This window comes from Octopus bimaculoides, chromosome 22 (genome assembly GCF_046866305.1).
Source record: "Octopus bimaculoides isolate indiv1 chromosome 22, ASM4686630v1, whole genome shotgun sequence".
Lineage (NCBI taxonomy): Eukaryota > Metazoa > Mollusca > Cephalopoda > Octopoda > Octopodidae > Octopus > Octopus bimaculoides.
The window spans coordinates 39,648,504-39,670,402 of record NC_142949.1 but is presented as its reverse complement, the minus strand read 5'-3'; the positions used below and the strand labels follow the sequence as shown (position 1 = coordinate 39,670,402).

At 34.4% G+C, this 21,899-nt stretch overlaps 1 protein-coding gene across 1 annotated transcript in view; it reads right to left on the bottom strand.

Annotated features, from left to right (window-relative positions):
* LOC106878713 (intermembrane lipid transfer protein VPS13A) overlaps window positions 1-21,899 on the bottom strand; it is a 124,672-nt gene that overhangs the window by 70,588 nt on the left and 32,185 nt on the right. The window contains 18 exon segments of the mRNA XM_089339585.1: window positions 4,435-4,458; window positions 5,793-5,871; window positions 6,537-6,604; window positions 7,240-7,377; window positions 9,382-9,494; window positions 10,292-10,383; window positions 11,168-11,304; window positions 11,900-11,994; window positions 12,228-12,336; window positions 12,775-12,919; window positions 14,819-15,000; window positions 15,876-15,997; window positions 16,761-16,818; window positions 18,090-18,182; window positions 18,701-18,859; window positions 19,194-19,261; window positions 19,946-20,137; window positions 21,341-21,383. Coding sequence (XP_089195711.1) covers window positions 4,435-4,458; window positions 5,793-5,871; window positions 6,537-6,604; window positions 7,240-7,377; window positions 9,382-9,494; window positions 10,292-10,383; window positions 11,168-11,304; window positions 11,900-11,994; window positions 12,228-12,336; window positions 12,775-12,919; window positions 14,819-15,000; window positions 15,876-15,997; window positions 16,761-16,818; window positions 18,090-18,182; window positions 18,701-18,859; window positions 19,194-19,261; window positions 19,946-20,137; window positions 21,341-21,383 — 1,917 coding nt within the window.

The following is a 21,899-nucleotide window of genomic DNA, read 5'->3' as shown; positions in this document are numbered from 1 at the left end:
GTTTTCTGTTAAATAATAAATAAATATAAACAAAATATAGCAAAGCTGTGGTTTTTCTTTCTCTGAGACAATTAGAATTTAAAAAGGTTTTATAAAGAAAATAATGAAAACACCTTTAAGAATTGCCATGGGTAAACAACAATCATGTTTTACAAAAACACACAGACAGAAAGAGATACAGAAAGTTAGCTTGGGGCAGGCATAGCTGTGTGGTTCATAACTGTTTAGTTCTGGTTTCAATCCGTCTGTGTGCAGAGTAGTTTTAACAGCTTTTTTGACCCACCAGGTAAAGCAATGCACTGAGGATCTAAAATATTCATTTATTGACAACAAACCACAACTTATACGGATTGAAACTGGGCTCCTAGATCTTGGGTACCCCTGGGGCAATTTTCCAGTGTGCCTATGCTTCAAGATGGTGCTGCCTGTGTGGCACCTTGGACACACTGTTTTTTACCACTGACTCAGGAATGAAATTTGCTTAGCAAGTGCAAACCCAGGTCCAAAATATTCAGTGAACTTTCCCTGGAAAATCTGAAAGCTATTCTCAGTAAAAAAAGTGGAACTGATTCAAAGCCATTGTGTGAGCTTTTAAATGGTTGTGCAATCAGCTAGAAACAGCAGCCAAATCTGCTTTATATTGCAGATCAGCTCTTTAAAAAATGGAAGGCTACATTAGAAAACAGAGTTCTGAGTGTCACTGTGAATTAAAAAAAAAGATGGGATGGTCAAAGGGGAATGTGTTTTGATGTTAAGCAGCTAAGCAGTGACAAGAACGACGGATTTGTTATAGAATGAAGAATACAGTGTCCCAGAAACACAACAAAAACACTCGCAGTATATTGAAACACACTTAATATGTTGAAATAATACAATACCTTATCTGCCTTTGTTTCTATACACAAAATATCAATGTGTGTGTGTGTGTGTGTGTGTGTGTGTGTGTGTGTATATATATAAAGAGAGAGAGGGAGAGTGTGTGTGTGTATGTATGTATATATATATATATATATATATATATATACAATGCACAAAATATTCAAACATTTTTTAATACAGTTTCTAATAATATTTCAATTGTGAAAACACAATAAGATTTTTTAAACACTGAATTGCTACGAGGGTCCATTTGAGTAAAATAGAAATCAAAGAGATCCTTATGTAAAAAAAATGGTTGAGAATCACTGATTTAATTTTAAGACATGTATGAAGACGTCCATCAAAATATATTATATTCTCTGGTTCAAGTAAAATAGGTATGAGATATAAAGAATATCCCTAGTATGAACAATAGAATAAGAGCGCTCTGTGAATTTTAATAAAGTGTTTGGGTAAAGTGAATGTTGCTATCCTTGTGATTTGAAAATCTGAGAATGTTACAGAATACAACAACAGCCACCTGAAGAAGGTTAAAAGATACAACAGCTGAAGCGTTGTGACTATAACAACCAAGAGTAGGACACTGCTCTGAATGCATCAGTGTATACAAGAAGCCTGAAAGATTACAAAGGTTCACTTTCCAAATAGACAGCGCTGTCATCTCTTATGCTTCACTAAGTTAACTATGATTATCTCAGACTAAAATCAAATGAACCAAATTTTAACAAAACTACAGATACACATTCAGAGAAATATTAATGAAATATTGAAATTATTAATTGAAAGTGTTAATAAATTATATAATTAATAGTAGATCTACATTAGCAAGATAATGTATTTTAATTGTGAATTTTCGAACTTTTGATCAATGAAAATAAACTTATAATGATGGGCCAATGAAAGAGTTACTAGCCCTACTAGATATAGCAGCCAAATATTCAAACCACAGCTTACAGTTTTAAATTTAAAAAATACATCAGATAATGTAGTTAAAGGATATGCTATGTCTCTATGCCTGAAAAAAAAGATTGGGTGGTTATGGCTGAAATACCTTTAATCATAAATTTATTCAAGAGGGACCTAGATGGGGGTTACACAGTAAAAACAACTTTACTACTAAAAAAAAGAAAAGGAAAAAGAAACGAAAAAAATAAAGAAATCAAATTGACACAAATTGATTTTCTAGAAAGTCCAAAATGTCCCTCAAAAAAGACTCAACTAATATTCAGAAGATTTTAGTCCAAATTAATAGGATTACAGAAAAATGATTTATCATAATTGAATGATGAACTAATTAAAAGCTAATTAAAAGCATTCAGTAATATGAGACTAACATGCACTACTTATTCAAATATGCAACAGAAACAAACTCACAACTATTAAAGCTAAAATGAACAAAAAAGTAAAAAAGAAAATCACATAAAAACGTTTAAATACGAATAATCTAAATATCTTTTTTTTTTTTAAATATATTTTTGTCATGGATTAGTCAGAAGAAGGTTGACATCTAAAACCTTTTTACAGGGCCTCCAAGTCAAAAGGAAAGAAAACCATCCTCTACTGGAGACCTGGTGCCAAGGTCATATCCAGGAATAAGATGTGTAACAATGATCAGTGGTCAAACTCATTGACATAGAATCTCGATGTAACTACCAAGAAATGTTTTGTCTCTAAAAATGAAATTAAGAGAAAGATTACGATTGTATCTATAAATGCACGTGATGCATGTGTGTGTGTGTGTGTGTGTGTGCTTGAGATAATTAAGAGATAAATCTGATTCCAAGTTTTACAACTCACTACATAATAGAAGACAATCATTATTTTTCTTTTATAAAACCCAATAGTATGATAATGACTTCCTACTTACTGCACACACACACATAATTAACAGGATTTTTCTATGACACTTCCATCGCAAGTACTTACAGAATTTTTTTTTGCCTGTATAATGAAGTAGTGTGTGTGTGTGTGTGTGTGTGCAGAAGAGTATTTAAATTTGCTTGAAACACGGCAGAACATTGAAAATACATAAAACAGTGATTTAGAAACCATGACAATGAAGTTGATGAAAAATTAAATATAAATAAAAACGAAACAAAATCACAATTTTATTTTAAACCATTTAATGCCCCTTTCCAAAGAGGGATGAGAATTAGAAGATGCACCTTAGTTCTTTAGAATTTCAAGTCTCTATGAGACAGTAAGATCACCATGTGCTGTAGATGGGTGAAGAAAGTGGAGTTGTAAATTATGTGGAATTTGGTTATGTCACATATGTGTGAAGAGAAAGTGGCATCAAAATTTGCAATGTATGGAAGTCAAGCAACCAATGGACTTCTTTCAATTCTAGTTGTAAGGACTCTAAAATCAGTAGACGCCAGCCAAAATGTGTGTGTGGCCTGTATGCAAGTGACTGAGACTTCTGGTGTGTGCTTGAGAAGATATGTCAAGCTAAGTGAGATTGTGGTCGTGGCCAGTGCTGGTGACACGTAACAGGCACTCATGCTGGTGACACATAAAAGGCACCTATGCTGGTGACACACAACAGGCACAAATGCTGGCGATGTGTAAAAGACACCTAGTACACTCTGTAGAGTGGTTGGTGTTAGGAAGGGCATCAAGCTGTAGAAACCATACCAAAACAGACAGGAATCTGGTGTAGCTCTGCAGCTTACCAGCTCCGGTGAAACTGGAGTTGGTAAACCAGCATCGAAAATGGATGCTAAATAATGATGATGATGATGATGATGATGCTACCTATTGACATATTGCAGCAACACAATTTACAAATCCACCCCTTTTCTTCACCCCTTCAACATGCATGGTCTTACCTTCTCGGGGGGACTTAAAACATCAAACAACCAGAGACATTTACCTGTTCTTCTTCAAAAACAAAAATAAATAAAAAAAATTAAAAAAGCTATTTTCATTTCTCCTGTCAGATTATTAAATATTTCAAGTTAAAAATGCAGTCTTTCTTTTTATCCATATTTAATTTTTTTATGACTGCATTCCTGAGACTTTCAAAAATCACTTCTTATTTCCTTTCAATTAAATTGAATCTGACAATTTGTCTCACAGCTCAAGTTTGATACCACAGTGATCTTCATAAATATACACACACATACATTTATATATATTATATATACATATATGTGTGTGTATGTATATATTCACATACATACACACACACATGTGTGTGTGTGTGTGTGTGTGTGTGTGTGTGTGTGTGTGTGTGTGTGTGTATGTGCATAAAAAGAACACTGTTGTGTCTATTTTTATTATGATACTAAATATACAACATAAATCCATTTAGGTTTTGACAACATAATATAAGGAAGATGACAATAAGGAAACAACGAAAATTTGAACTAGCCAACCAAACAAATTCATTCTTTCAAATAACAACTGGAAAAATAAGGGCTCTAAAATTAGCCAAAAACAGTACTGCCAATTAAATGTTGGCATTATTAAAGATAAATAATAGTTGTGGGCAATCTAAATTTTGTTACGGGCGTGCTTTATAAAGTAAGCAGAGGAAGGTGCTTCTCTCACCTGACACCATTTCTCGAAGTTATTCTGTTACAGTAAGAAATTTTAGGAAAAAAAATTTGAAGAGAGCAGATTAATTGAATGTAATAACAGCATAAGTCAATTGCAAACAACGACTAAGAGAATAAGTTAATTGGTCAGAATAATAGAATAAATTAACTGAACAGGGAATAATAGAATCAAGTCATTGAATACAGAATAATAGAATAAAATCAATGAATAGAGAATAACAGAATAGGGTAATTAAACTACAATAATGGTGCATGACAAAAAAGAAGATTTTTTTTTATTGGATAAATAAAGTATGAGAAAATATTGACAAACTAATCAATAATTATGAAATAATATTCTAATTAACAGTATTGATGTCTTTTATACAGATATAAGACCTTTTCCCAAAGAGGTCTGGACATTTTGTTCAAGCCTTTTCTAATTGAATTAGCAATGTAGAAAAGAAATGAAATATTATTGATCAGTAATTAAAACTATCATAGACAAGTCAATGACAGAACATCTAAGCAGTCACTCAACTTGCTAGTAATAGCAGTTTAGTTTTCCTCAAATCATATCTTACCATCTTAAAAAAAAAAACAGAAAAATAATATTAGATGATGTGGTCTTAGATACTCTTTGTCTGAACAAAAATAAGACAGGATGGTCACAGATGGAATGCTTTTGATCAAAGGTCACCTTGATCACTGCTGTCTCAAAAGTGGAAAGACAAAGCAAAACCATCAACAGACACACCTTAATTAATTCACCATTACAAGATATATTTAACTGAAGAATAGGAACCAAGTCTTTGGAAGAGGTTACATGTGACACAATCTTCTTTTTCAGGAGTGAAATTTGCCTTCCGTTAACTTAATGTTACAGATGCTGGAATTTTAGGCAGTGGTCTATAAAGGAACTGATCTATTTACATAGTAAATAAACCTCTACAACAGTGGTTCCCAAACAAGGTCCATGTGGCCCTTAGGGGTCTATATAAGATTTTGCTGTCAGAATTTATCTGCAACAGATTAGTTACACTTCCACGATACACAGAATATTTTAGCAATTTTTTTATACAATTTCTAATATCTGATTACAAAAATATATGATCTTTTTAAAACATAGGAACAACTACAAGGGTACATCCAAGTAAAATAAGAATCAAAGGGATCCATAGGTAAAAAAGGGTCAGGAAACACTGGTCTAAAGCATACAGAAGAATAACAAGGAATCCATGTCCATATTTTTACACCACAAACTATCGTTTTCGTAAAGACAAATAAAGTAGCCAAATCAACAAAGTGTAAATTTTTAAGTAACTCCATACTTCTTAAATATGTTTTTATTTATATTCCTTTATATCTTACCTCGAGGGAAACATTTTTGGGCTGTAATTCACTCTCCAGAGTCAATGTACCAAAGTCAACAATCAATACATAGCCTCCTCTGTTTCAAACAAGAGCAAGAAAATATCACATGAGTATTATATAGAAATACATGCACACACATATATATATATATGTATATGTGTATAAACAAGCACGTGCGTGCGCGCGCACACACACACACACACACTGCCAGATATTTTGAACATCTCAGCAGTGATGGGCTAGGGGCTTTCTCTGTCTTCAAATTTTTAAAAATTCCAAAATTTCTCAAGTTGCTTAAAACTTTAAGATTTCAATAACTCTTTTATAAATCCTTTTAGATTAATTCTGATGAGAGAAATGTAGATGATTGTTATGGTTGGAATTAACTCGCCTATACCAACTGATATTTTCTTGAAGCAGCTGTCAGACTTTATACCGGCCGAAGATTCTTCTTAAAATCATTTTATACCACCATTTCATCTATTTGGATTACCACTCTACATTCACCATGTGCATCTTTTAGAGTCACCTGCCATATTCCCAGCTAATAATCTGTGACTTATTACTCTGCAGCTGATGCACTCATTTTCAGGTGCATGTGAATGTGTGTGTGTGTGTACGCGCAGGCATGTGTTTGTGTATGTGATGGTCTCCCATCTTAAGATTTAAAAAATGCATTCGAAATATTGTATTTCTTAAGACAAAAAACAGATGCTTTAAATATTAGAAAAAAAATCTTACTTCTGCAATGATCCATATTCTGGTATGACCATGTAAGGTGATCTCATGTTCACAGACACATGTATTGTCTACAAAATATGGAAGAACACATATACAACATGTAAATGATAGAAGAAAATAAACCATTCAAAAAGGAGCCCCTACACACAAAAGTAAAGGAAAAGAAACTCATAAAACAAGCGCTGTATTCAAATGTGAATGAAACTGTTATAGACAGAAATTGTAGAATGAAATACAAATAAAAAAACATTTATTTCCTGTTTTTATTTTCAATCTTTTACTAGTTTTTTAGTCATGGGATTGTGACTACACTGGGACACCATCATACACACTTTTAACCACTACAGTCAGCTCAAGTTCTTTGATATTCATTTGTATGTCATCAAGGAATGGCAAAGCAGAAGAGAGAGAGAGAGAGAGAGAGAGAGAGAGAGAGAGAGAGAGAGAGAGAGAGAGAGGAAGGGAGAAAGAAAAGAGAAGAAAAGTAAGAAAGAAGAACAAAAGAAAAGAGAAAAGGAGACATTAGCTTTAGAATGATACACATAGTTATTTTATGAAATCTTTCTAAATTCTTTCTTATTTTGAAGATTAATTCAAATGCATGGTGCGTTTCATCAGAGGTATATTAAATTCAGTAAACCTTTTGGCAGTAACTGGAATCAGTTTAATCTGAACTAAAAGCCCCATTCTTCAATAAACTAACCTTGTGTTGTTGAATGGCATATTGTAAACTCAGGCGACTGTAAGATATAACTTGTTGGAGACTTTCAACTGCTGAATTCTTCATTTCGGCTTTTAGATTAGGAAATTGGAAAAATGCGGTCAATTCTGATAGAGAATGCTGAAAATGTGACATAAAAATATTTGGATTTTAGAAATCAGAGAATTCTTTTATTTTTATTTTCTGAAGATGCATGATGATGATGATGGTATAATAATAATAGTAATAATAATAATAATAATAATAATAATAATAATAATCAATTTAAATGTATGTGTTGCATCACATGAAGATATTTCGCTGCTGCCCCTGTCACTTCCCCTCCCCAAGCTTTCAGTTATACTGTAACACTTCTTATCCTTCACTCACCCAAGGATGCTGGGTGTGTCTCAGCAAGTAATTGTAACAAACATGCAAATTAAAAGTAAATAATAATAATAATAATAATAATAACAATAGGACTGAGGTAACTCCTCCAGATGTCAAAATATTGTTCACTTGATAACAGTGGCACAATAATAATAATAATAATAATAATAATAATAATAATAATAATAATAATAATAATAATGGTTTCAGATTTTGGCACAAGGGCAGCAGTTTCAGGGGATGGGGTAAGTCAATTACATCGACCCCAGTGTTCAGCTGGTCCTTATTTTATTAACTCTGAAAGCATGAAAAGCAAAGTCAATCTCGGCAAAATTTGAACCCAGAACATAGCAACAGGTGAAATACTGCTAAGCAATTAATTCACCTGGCATGCTAATGATTCTGCCAGCTTTAAATAATAATAATAATAATAATAAGCTTAACTGTGATACAGTAAGCCAGGGCACAAGGCCATATCTGTTCCCTCTCTCCACACACACACACACATGCGCACACACACACACACATATAAAACCGTAGCTGTCACTCACAAAAGAGGGTGACCTAGTGATATGTACCAAGCTTTCACTAATTATTTTAGGTGGCTATATATAGTTCCTCACAACCTGTGCTGACCTTGACTTAGTAGCACACACACACACACACACACACACACAACGTGAAAGTCTTTCCCAGTTGCTACACACACAAAAATAAAAGAAAAATGATTTATTTACTATATTTCAGGATGGTCATTTTTTTCTTCTTCCATTTTTTTGTCAAATAACCACATGCCCCCTATATTCCTTCTTCACTCATTTATTACTGTTCTTATTTTATCTTTTATGTCCAATGTCCAGAAATCTTTCATAACACATGTAACCTCTTCAGTGACCCTTTCCGTCCACATGTGCCTTCCTGCTCCACTCAATCCATTCTGTCCCTTCTATCATGTATTTCCTTATCTGCGTATGTGTTGCTGCTCTTGACTTTTGATATTGTTCTCGTAGACCTCTGTGTCTGTGTGTTCGTTCAAGTAGCTACCATTGTGGTTGTTGTTGTTGCAGCCATTAGTGAAGTTATTGTGTGTGTGTGTGTGTGTGTGTGTGTGTACAGGTTTGCATACTATGTTGTTTGTATCCGTGCCCTTTATAAAGATTTTGTTGTTGTTTACCTATGCATCGCCATTTCCTATTTCTTATATTCATCATACGTATGTGCATGTTTGTTTTGTGTGTGCATTACACCGTTTATATCTGTATTTTTTCCCCCTTTCTGTCTTTATTCGTTGTGTTGCATGGTGTGGTGGTGGTGAGTGTTAGTGTTCTATTCGTGTTTTCTATTGAAGCTCAATCTGTCTATTACTATGTGCATGACCTCTGTAATCAGGTCTATGCATTAATAGTACCTTAATCTCTATATTATTAACCGAGCCTCCATGTTCTACTGAGCATGTTGGCAGGGCACTGATGAGCTTTTCTTCTCTTTGAGCTCCTGCCAGTGTTGGCCTATTTGCTACCCCTATCTGGAAGACACATGTGGACAGAAAGGGTTGCTGAAGAGGTCACAGATGTGTGACAAAAGATTTCCAGACAATGAACATAAGATAAAATAAGAACAGTAATAAACGAGTGAAGAACGAATACAGTGTGCATGTGTTTATTTGACAAAAAAAAAAAAAGAAAAAGATAAGAAAAAATAGGAAGCAAAATGATAGCAACAACAAAAAGAAAATAATAAAAAAGTTTGTCTAACCTCATCATACACCATTTCCACTGGCTGAACATTGAGTTTTAGGGAATAATCAGCCTCCACATACAAAGGTTTGGTCTCAAATTCTAAAGTAAATATTTGATTCACTGAAGGGGCTGAAAAAAAAAATAAATAAATAAAAGAATAAACAAAATAGGTTTTTCTGTAAGTCGTTAGCATTCAGATTACTCTCTCACAGGTAAGGCTTATTTATTCACATTGTTGGGAATTAATAATGTGTGATATGTAGCTTCAAGATTTTGAGGATGCAATGATATATTTTTAGAGTGACATTGTAGGGTAGGTGTGAGAGGCCAGATCTGGCTGGTCTGGACATAAAACAGATGGAACATTTAGGCTGGATATGACTGGTTTAAATGTTATAACAGTAAGTTTTGTTGCATATTGGGAGGGTCATTATGCCAATAATACACACAGGCACTGATTCTATTTCACTTCTTTCATTACTTTTAGTCAATTAGTTAACTATTTAACTAGATAACTAATTGATTGTTAGATTAATTGGTTGTTCATTGATGATGGTGGTAGTGTTTCCAGGCAAGGTAGTATAAAGCTGCTTCCCAATCATATGACTTTGGGTTCAGTCCCACTGAATGGCACCTTGAGCAATACTATAACACTGGGGCTCACCAAAGCCTTGTGAGTGGTTATGGTAGATGGAAACTGAAATCACGTGCGTGCGTGTATGTGTGCGTGTGTGTATGTGTGTGTGTGTTTATGTCACCTTGCCTTGACATCAATTGATAGTTGTGTCACTATCATTCAAGCAATGTTTTTGATCTCCAATCTTCTGTATAAACATGGGAAAGTATTACCTTGTTTGGAAACACCACCAATACCTCCACCATCATCACCATCAGCCAAACCTTTCCTCCATTTACAAGGTACTTACCATAGACTCCAACATCTGAAGTCAGAATAGGAATCAGTTCATGCTCCATAGAAACACCTTCTATCGAGAAGCTCTCTGTGTTACAGGAAACTCTGATAATATAAAACAAAGAAATGAATTAAAAATTGCTTTTCACCAACAATGCAAGTAATAATAATAATAATAATAATAATAATAATACAGAAATAAAAGTAACAAAAATTTAATTATTCCATCCTTCTCTCTCTGGCCTTCCGCCCTTTTAGTAACGTGTTCAGTTCTGAGAGCAGTTTTCAATGTGATAACAATGTCTCTAGAATAATATTTCAACAGAAAATCATTATTCACAAGCAACAAACAGATGTTGAGCCAATGGTTCTGGGTTCAGTACCACTGTGTGGTATCTTGGGCAAGTGTCTTCAATTACAGCTTCAGGCTGACCAAAGTCTTGTGAGTGAATATAGTTCATGGAAACTGAAAGAAGCCTGTCGTATATGTTTGTGTGCGTTCCACCACTACCTGACAAGTGGTGTTGTTGTGTTTACATCCCTGTAACTTAGGCATTTGGCAAAAAATACTAATAGAATAAGTACCAGGCTTTTTTTTTTTCTTTAATGAAATAAGTACGGGGGTTGATTCATTCAACTAAAATTTCTTGAAGGCGATGCCCCAGCATGGCCACAGTCTATTGACTGAAACAAGTAATGGATTAGAGATAAAAGATACAGGCATGCACACACACACACACACACACACACACACACACTCAGCTGTCAATGTTGTGTGTGTGTGTGTGTGTGCACGTGCACGAGCATGCTTGTATGTGAATCAGGGAAAAATGGCCAGATTTTAACACTTTGAGAGGTTCTTCAGTTGAACAGATATTTTTTTCCTTACCTGCAAGATTCACTGCCTGGTCTGTAGTCTAAGGAGGAACGAAACTGCGTCATTGACATCTGAAGAACCCTCTTACTGTATTTCACCAATGAACAGCAGCAGCTCTTCAAGTTGATCTGGACTTTGTAGGCAATATACTGGGAACAAAAGCAAATGGCATAGAAGAATACAAATTAAACTTAACTTCATTGTGATGCAAGATACATATCAGGTCATCCCATAAGTTCTGTCCAAATTTTGAATAAAGAAAACAAGTGATCAAATGTTATATTTAATTGAAATTTAATCATCAATGTACTTTCCCTGATTATCTATGACTTCCTTCCATCTATTTACAAGCTTTTTAATCCCACCAATGTAAAACTCTTTTGGTTTCAAAGCGAAGAACTCTGAAATGTCAGTTTCGACCTCCTCCTGGCTTGCGAAAGTTATGTCCCACAAATGATTCTGTAAACTACGAAACAAATGGTAGTCTGAAGGAGCAAGGTTGGGAGAATAAGGTGGATAAGGAATTTTTGTTGGCAGAATCATTAGAGCAATGGAACAATTACTTTGTAAAATCTGTTCTGGCTGTCCCATTGTGTTAATATGTGGTTTGTGTCTGGAGATTAAAATGTTACACACACATAATGATAATGAATGCAAGACGAAATGTTAAAAAAACAAACTATGCACTTTTTCAGACCATATCTACTCCCAAAATTTTGCTTGACATATGATATCTCATTTTACCTCACGGGGTATATCATATATGTTGGCATTCTCGTCATATCCGATACCTCTGTAGAGCTGTTCCTTCTCATCAATAGAAAGTTTAGAAAACCAGTCTAGAAAAAAGAGAGAGAGAAAGAGAGAAATTGAGACATAATAGAGAATAGAGAAAAACAAAAACAGAGAAAAGTAATTGCATATTACAGTTTTCTATGTTATTTTTTTCAATCAAGACTATTTATTGTATGAGATTTAAATAAAGTAGCAATTCTTAAGTGTTAAGGGGGACCATTATATTAAAGAGAAATTAAATTAAAATCTAGGTGGAAAGAAATTAATATCAAAATACCGGTTTTATCATTTTCATAATCAGAATCCTCCTCGGAACCAAATATCCAACTAAGCCAGCCTTTTTTCTTTTCTGGTTTTGTAACTTTTTCATTTTCTGTTTTCTTCAGCTGGGTACAAATAAAAAATATATTAAATAAAAAAACAAGACAATATCAAAGAGGATATTATATATATATATATATATATATATATATATATATATATATATATATATATATAATCATCATCATAATTTAATGTTCTTTTTTTATATTTGAATAAACACACATATGCATGCCTTCATTTACACACACACACATTCCTAGCTTTATGTACTGAACATGAAATACATACTTATCTATACACACATACTTATCTATACATACACAGATACATACATACATACATACATACATACATACATACACACACAGGTTCATACATACATTTGAATAAAACAAACACACAAACGCATTCATTTACACACACGCACACACTCCATACATGAAATCCAAGGCTGAAATAAATGGCCATGAGAAAACAAAAACTGTTTTATCCGTTGTTACCTCAAGCTTAGCATGTTCTCTTGCAAGGAATATGTTGAAAATGTCCAAACTTTCTTCTACTTCCAATAATTTATCCTTGAAAGATTCATCAATTGGAAATTCAATATGTTTCTTGTATAAGTCCTTGTATTTTTTGTAATTTGTCCTGAAAATAGATTATTATTATTATTATTATTATTATTATTGTTATTATAATATAGAAACCAATAGCAGCAGAGGAGTGGATTGATTGATTCTGACAATTCCAATTCTTTGACTGATACCTTATTTTATTGACTCTAGAGAGATAAAAGGCAAAGTTGACCACGTTGTGATTTGAACTCAGAACACAAAGAACCAGAACAAATACTACAAAGTATGTTTTCCGATTGATTCTATTGATTCTCTCTGCTAACCATGACTTACCAACCTAATAATAATAAAACCTTTAATCCTTCTTTTCAATATTTGTTCTCATCAACTGGATCTGACTAGCAATATCTGTTACCTTAGTAACAACAAGAGAAAGTGGCAACATTATATAAATATGCAAGAATGTTTGTAACAAAGTGTACATAGCAGGTTCTGCAGCTCACTGTTCAATATTAGCTGTATTGATTATTGATTGGCACACCCATACACACACACACTCACACAGATACACTTACATACACACACGACTCATATGCACTCACACACAATCTCTCTCTCTCTCTCTCTCACACACACACATTCTCTCTTTCTCTCTCACACACTCACAACACTCTCTCTCACATACACTCTTTCTCTCTCTCTCTCTCTCTCTCACACACACACACACACTGAGTGCTTGGTTGCCAGCTACTTCTAATGAGTTACAAAGAATCAAGATGGATATACTTTGCTCCACTGAGGGAACATGCAAGCAATCGCACAAACAGCAAGAAATGGCAGCCAAGTTTCCCTCAAATCACACCCTACCATCTTAAATGAAAAAGAATACTTTGGATAAGGCTGTCCAAAACCTTCAAATCAAAAAGATGGAAGAGTCTTGGTTAGAAACTTTTGATCATGGATCTGTTTAATTAGAGCAGGAACAACAACAATACCAATAACACTACAAATAGTGATAGAACCACAACACTGCTAGCATGATCCAGTGAGGAAGATTCTATGTGGCCACTTGGACTGCAAGAAATGGCAGCCAAATCTCTCTCATATCACACTACCATTAGACAGCTAATGATTTGCTGGACTCAAGAAGACCCATAGTCCACAACAGAAGTGTTAATGTCACTCTCTCTGATAAAGAGGATTGGCCTGCAAGAAGCCTGTGCTGGTGCCACATAAAATGCACATAAAAATGCACATAAAAATGCACATAAAATGCACATAAAAATGCACATAAAAATGCCACATAAAATGCACTCATATGCCAGTGCTACATTAAAAGCACCCAGCACACCCCATAACTTAGTGGTTTGGCAAAACAGATCAGATAGAATAAGTACCAGATTTCGCAAAAAAATAAGTTCTGGGATTGATTCATTTGATTAGAATTCTTCAAGACAGTGCCCCAGATGACCGCAGCTTAAAGACTGAAGCAAGCAAAAGATAACTGATAAAAGATAATCCTTTTAGCATAGTCTTTCATGGATGGTGTTCTCAATTTGAAATGTTGGTGACACTTGTAATCTTGCGTACAACTCAAAAACAATTGTCAGCAGAGTCTCAGTAAAAGTTCTTTCCCAATGTAAAGAGAATATGTCACTCTTGCAAAACTTTTGCTGTTCAACTTGTCATATAGACGTGTGTTTACTCTAACATGTATTGATTAATGACTAACTGACATTGCATGGTGAGAACGTTATTAGACTGAAGGTCAATCTCACTCACTCACAACACTGCAGTCACAAGCATGTTGCCCTGGCCAGTCAGCACACTATGTTGTTAAAAAACTTGCTGTCTCTCAGATAGATCTGGTACACTGAACACAAAACAATAGAAGAGTCACAGCCTAAACAACAACATGAATTACATAATATAGGCGGAGGGTATATAGGTATAAAAATAGGAAAAATCTCACCTGTGTTTCAAAATTCTCTCCCAGGAGAAAGGTCGAATTCTTTCTTCAAGGATTGCATTGTAAGCATAGATCCACCATGCTTGTGGGCTCACCTTCAATGGAACATTCGGATGGTATTTGCGGTACTTTCTGTTGACAGTCATCATTTGGAAGGAATCAACTAAATTTATCATATTCAGTAACTGTAGGGAGAAGACAAAAAGTAATCCTTATTATTATTATGGTTCAGTAGTTTTATTTTTATAACGTGCTTTCACTTCACTACCGAGCACAGCTCTGTGTGCCTTGGGTCTGTGCTGTGGTTTGCTGTGGTGCTCTTATGGTTACTGTATTGAAAGTGTTTTGCGTAGGATGTGTGCAGTGCCCAGTAGTGCAATTTTCTGTATGTTATATATATTTGTAAGTCCTGGTGTTTTTGTTACGTTTGTCCTCGTGTTTTACTATCTCAGTGTTTATATTATTATTTAGAATTGTTGTGTGGCTATTATCTAGATTTTCCAGATGTATTTTTCCTTTCAATTGTTCTGTTTCTATTTCTGATATTCTTTTTGCTTTGAGAATGTATCTTCGTATGTTAGCAAGTTTGTTAGGGTTCATTGTTGTATCGAGGTCTTTATTTAGATTATTTTTCTTCCATATTTTATGTGTATGGGTTGTTGCGTTTTCATTGAAAAGGATTGTAGTCTTATAAGCTGCATGGCAACCTCACTGGTGCTTGTGCCACTGAAAAAAAGTACTCAGTACACACTGTAAAGTGGTTGGTGTTTGTAAGGGGATCCAATCATACAAACCCTGCCAAAGTAGAAAGTAGGGCACAAGCAGAGTCCTTGAATCTTCTGGATCCCATCAAACCATCCAACCGATGCCAACATTGAACATGAATGTTAAAAGATGAAGACGATGAAAACAGAATTACTTTCACCCTAAATCAACTTTATCAGGGCTGCCCTGGAGCTAACTAACAACAATAACATCAATAGTAGCAACATTACTAATAGAATGAGGAGTAAAAAAAAAAAAAGAATAAAACACTAAAAGGTGAAACAAACAATCTTACCTGTTGCCGTGAAAATCTAACTTCAATGTCTTCCAAAGATAGGTCTGAAAATATCTTAGGAATTTTGAACCCTCCATTTTTATTCAGAATCACTTTGGCATGAGCAGAGATGGGTTTCATAACTGGAAACATAACAACAGACACATTCAATCAGAAATCATCAACAGCATTACTTTGGTTTCAAATTTGGGGGAGGGGGAAGGGGCTACTCAATTAATCAACCCCAGTGCATAACTGGTACTTATTTTATTGACCCTGAAAGGACACAAGCCAGTTAACCATGACAGAATTTGAACTCAGATTCTATAGTCAAAAGAAATGCTACTCAAGCATTTTGTCCAGTTCGGGTAACAATTCTGCCTTTTGCGTTGCCTTCATAACCAGTATCAGATCAATTAAGTGAAACGAAGGAACTTCTCCATGGGCACTCGACTTAACTAGAAGTAGTAGCTAATAAATCATCCTCAAATAACACAACCTGTTGTTATAGATGAAAAAAAAAAAGAAATGGTGGGGGGATACAATGAAGAGAGGAATTTCTGATATCAGGATTGGATCATTAGGGTTGGAATGGTTTTTTATTGTTGATCATGAGATTTTTCTTTTACTTATTTCAGTCATTGGACTGTGGCCATGCTGGAGCAGCACTGCCTTGGAAGGTCCACTCAAATAAATTGACCCCAATAATTACATTTTTAAGCCTAGTACTTATTTTGTTTTGCTGAACTGCCAAGTTACAGGGATGTAAACAAATCGACACCAGTTGTCAAAGGAGGGGTGCAAAAACAAAGACACATACATAAATACATAGATAGACCTTATACTTGCCAAAATAACTGCAGAATAAATTGGAAACATGAATTTAAGGGAAAATATAAAACTTACTAAACTCTGCATCTTCCTCAAATATTTTGTGTGTATCAATGGATGACTTGAGAAGATTCTGGAATAAAGAAATTTTTTTTTAAATGGTATCAAACACTGTAGTAATAATAATAATAATAATAATAATAATAATAATAATAATAATGGTGGTGGTGATGGAGATGATACTGGTAGTTATGGTTGTTTAGTTGTCATATCAGCTGATCAAGCAAAAAACATGCTCAAAGGTATTCCTCTTATGACTTATTTGCAGACTTTTTGAAATTCTAGACCAAAGCCATCTCCACAAAACAGCAGGCTGCCTTGTAGACACTCCTGCTTATCCCCCATGTTACAAGGTCACCATCTTCCCCTTCTCCACATACATGTCATAAAGTATTTCTTTGAATCTATTTTAAATTGACAGATCTTTCTGGGTTTTTTCAATACTTTCCTTCACCAAATTGATTTTTGCCCCGGGTTTGTCTTGCTCTTAGTATGATACCAACATGAAGGAGTTTTGTGAATGAGAAGAACAGTAGGTGGAGGAAGGCATTGAGAACTGTAGCTTTCTAACCTGGCAGAACTAGCCAAAAGAAGAGAGCACCTTTCAACCTAGTTGTAACATAATAGATATAGTAACAAAATATCCCTCAAACAGTTCCTTATCTTAACATGTTAACTGTGATGGCCTGTTATTGGAACCTAGCAGTGATATCACATTTTTCACACAGTCCTTATACAATTACAAGGAAATGCAATTTTCTTTTGGACATTTTTACAATATTTCATAATTAAACTTTAATATTTATCACTTGTGTTATTTAAATATCCTCAAAACTATGTCAAAAATACAGAATAAAATATTTTCTCAAATTATTAAAATGTACCATTGGTGGTGATTCTGGAAAGTGTGTGAAGCTTGTGATGAACCACCCGTGGTACATCTGGTGATTAACATGTGAAACAAGAAGAAATCCCCGATGTTAGATAATGTAGTTCTAGAAATAATAGGTCTGGAAAAAAAAAATGAAGGTCATCACAGTTGGATTGTCTTTGATCAGAGACATACTTGATTTTGACTGACTTGACATACAAGAAATACCAGCCAACTCTCTCTCTCAAATAACCAAGTCCATCATCTGAAAGAGGTGGACAACAAACAGATTACATTATATATTCCTAGATACACTCTAAAAAAAAAAAGATGGAGTTGGGTCGTGACTAGATTATTTTTGATCATAGGTTTCCTTCATCAAGACTGACCAAAGTTAAGCAACAATAATAAAATCAACAGCAGCAACTCTGGCAAATAGCAATGGTGATGGTGGGAAATAAGCAAGGACTCACTCTCCACTCGTCTGTGTTTAGTCGTGATCGAACAAGATGATTTTCAGGCAAGTAGGGATTCCAATACACTGAAAGGTCTTGTAATTGGGCAAGCTGTAAGAAAAAAAATAAAACAAATAGACAAGAATAAAGAAAAGAAGAATATTAGCATCAAATGATTAGATTTTCAGAAGTATAACCCTCTAATGTAGAAATTTGCTTTGCAACCTAATAGTAAGACCAAGTTCATTTCTTAAACTCAGTAAGTCTATGTAAATGTTCCAAGAGTCCAAATTCATTCACAGGAAGAAGTTCCTGCGAATGAATTTGCTTTTTAGTGGATAAAGTGTTGCACAGTAATGAACCAACTTTTCAAGGAAACTGGCTACAAAATCAGTGGAATAACACAAGTTGAGATGACTAGAAACCATCTGCCCTTCATGTCTTTGATGTTTCTCTGGGTGAAGAAGTGGGAAGAATGAGAGTGTGTTTATATCTGTTCAGGCACCGAAAAGAATTTGCAAAAGCATGGTACTTGCCACTAAGTTATACTCACTCACAAGTAAGGTGATTTATAAATTCTTATTAAAAACTGCAATGATTATTCTTAATTTGAAAATTAATCAACTTACTTTGTGTAATAATGTATCAGAGCTGTCAAGAATTGTTGGGTGCCAACGAGAATCGGTGCTTTGAGCAGAGAGATTCTTAAGCATAAAACCACAAGCAAATGGACGATCCACATTGGTGACCGTGTCTTCATAGCGAAAATGAACACTGGATATGGATAACTGAAAAAAAACAGAAACAAAATGGACAGTTAGTATTAACAGCCAGAGACATATGTAGGCATAAAAATAACACACGTGAGATCTGGTTGAACTGACCAACCTATGTTTGAGTTTCCAAAGCTCCTAGAGGAACCTGAACCACATCAAGGACCCATCACCGAAACAGGTAAAAAAAAAAGTAATAAAAGGAGGAGGGTAGCAGTAGACACGGAAAAGGACAGAGTAAGGGAAAGAAATAGAAAGAGGAAGAAGGAAAGGAGAAAGAAAAAGAGGTAGACCAAAAATAGTTGAAAAAAAAAAAAAAAAGGGAGAAGAGACAATAACAGCAACTCACCTGGATGTTGTTAACAACATAAGTTGTAAATTTTTCCAAAAATCCAGGAGCCTTTTCTACAGCACCAACTAGAGAAAAAATATAATTAAAAGATAAGTAGTAATTAATAAAAACATACCTTTAGAAATGAACATTTATTTTCAATGATATAGATATAAGATGATAGATGTCAGACCAGTATCTACTTCACTACCAATATCTACCTTGCTATTAGTATCTACCTTGATACCAGTGTCTACCTTGCTACCAGTATCATGTAATCCACAAGTTGAAGAAGCCTCTACCTCAGTGGTTGTCAACTGGGATCCATATGACCCTTGGAAGTGCATATGAGATTTTCTCATTGGTTCACACTCCAACAATGCACAAAACATTAAAATTTCTTTTATACAATTCCTAATAATATTTAAGTATAAAGATATAATAGGATTTTTTCTGAACCCCAAAATGGCTACAAGGATCCAGGAAAGTAAAATAGGAATCAAAGGGGTTCAGAGGCCAAAAAAAAAAAATGGTTGAGAACCACTGCTCTATATGGTCATCCAGTATTTTGTGATAATTGAGTATTAAGTTACAACACTTTATACAACAAGGTAGACTTAGCCATTCAATAAATAAGCAAACACAAAGAAGCTGACTAAATTGAAGGATTAGTAAAATCAGCTCAAATCTTTTGAAAGTGGTGCCACAGTAGGGTGTCACAATCAAAAGACTGAACCATTTAAAACAGGAAACAGTTATCAGGTACTTACCAACATTTTTCATGGCGGATTTTTCAAATGCATCCAATATTTTACGTTTGGCTGCATTTTCATGCAATTTCTCTTTGACTGGGTCATAAGGACGATCAATAACAGGTCCAGCAAGAACATAGAGATCCTCAATTGTAACGATCCAGCTAGAAGAGAACAGTTTGGTCCAAGGAATACTCAAGTTGATTTTTCCTGGAAGACAAAGAAACCAATGAACAGAAAATTAAACAAGTGAATCAACAGTAAATATTTAATTATTGATGATGTACACTTATAATATATAAAGGTATTCATGGGGTGGGGGTGGGGTGAAAAAATATGGGTGACAATTGTTGGGTGTAAAAGATGAGACTTCGACAGTTGGTGACAAATGGTATTTATATTGCGTTGGAGAGTAAGTCTTAGCAGCACTTATGGACCACGGAGACTTAACAAAAACAATGTTAAAAGATAGTGGTAGAGATGGTGAGAAATGATGGTGGTGATGAGTAATAATAATGATGACAGTGATGGTAGTAGTAATAGCAGTGATGACAATCATGATTGATAGTAATGATAAAAGTGATGATTGTATTGATGGTTAAGACTTAAGATGGTGGTGGTTAGGGTTATGGAAATGATGAGTAATGAATGGTGATGCCAGTTGTATTCATCATCATGATGACTGTCATCATGATTATCTTCATTGATTTGATGACAAACGAGATGGCGGAGGTTCTTTGAAAGAAAGAAGAAAACTATCTTAAAACCAAAGTAGACAAAAACATTTTGAGACAGAAAAATATATATGTATCTTGATTCCCACACATACTAATAACCGTTTTCTTCCCACCAAAGGCTTATTTGCCCTAATATTAGACTATTTTCTACAGCCAATAAATGGTGAATGCTTATAAGCTTAAAAATGCTTATCATCATTATTTACAGAAATTTCACGTCATGGGTTCTTAATTTAACACAGTATGTATGTATGTATGTATGTATGTGTGTATGTATGTATGTATGTGTGTATGTATGTATGTTCTGGGATATGTGGCCTATCATCCCCTCTCCTTTCGTCTTCCACTCCTTTTCCCCCTCCCCACCTTTTTCTTTCCCCTTTTTTTTTCTCTGTTTCCTTTCTTATGTCTCTTCTTTGCTGTTTCGTTGAATTTGTGTGAATCTTTCAAAGCTAACATTTCCTTTGAATAAACAATAATTATGGCTTTGCTTTGGGCCTCAACTGTTGTTGAAGCGACAGGGACTTGCTCATAACAATACAGCATTTCTTGGGGAATTTTAAACCTGGCAGAGTCCATCCTTCTCCAACTGATTTCTTCTAGATTCTATAGCAACATATCATATATAATACTCATCTGAACAATAACGATATAACAAATAATTTATAATACTTACCCACACATCCACCTTTTACTTCAACAGGTAATCCAAATTCATACTAAAGCAAAGAAAGAAAATTAAAAAAAACATTAATATTGGTTTCAAGTTTTGGCGCACACACACACACACACACACACACACACACACACACAGATAGATAGATAGATAGATAGATAGATAGATAGATAGATAGATAGATAGATAGACAGACAGAAAGTTCAATAAATATATATGTGCACGCACGCATGCACGCACACACACACACACACACACATGGAACGGGCTTTGTTCAGTTTCATCTCTGGAGTAATTTGGAGGAGATTTGGCTGATATTTCTAGTCGTTTGAGCTACTGCATAATGACTCCACATTGACTCATCTGGATTTGTTGTTGTATTTTAACATCACAAAGAACATCTTTATTTTGCTGAAGTTGATTGACAGAACTAAGAAATAACAAAAATAAAAATACAAAAGAAAATGAAAAACCATTATTGTTCAGAATAAAATATCTCTATTTATCAGAGTTGTACCAAACAAATATCTGATTGAATATTCAAAGATTGATTCACAAA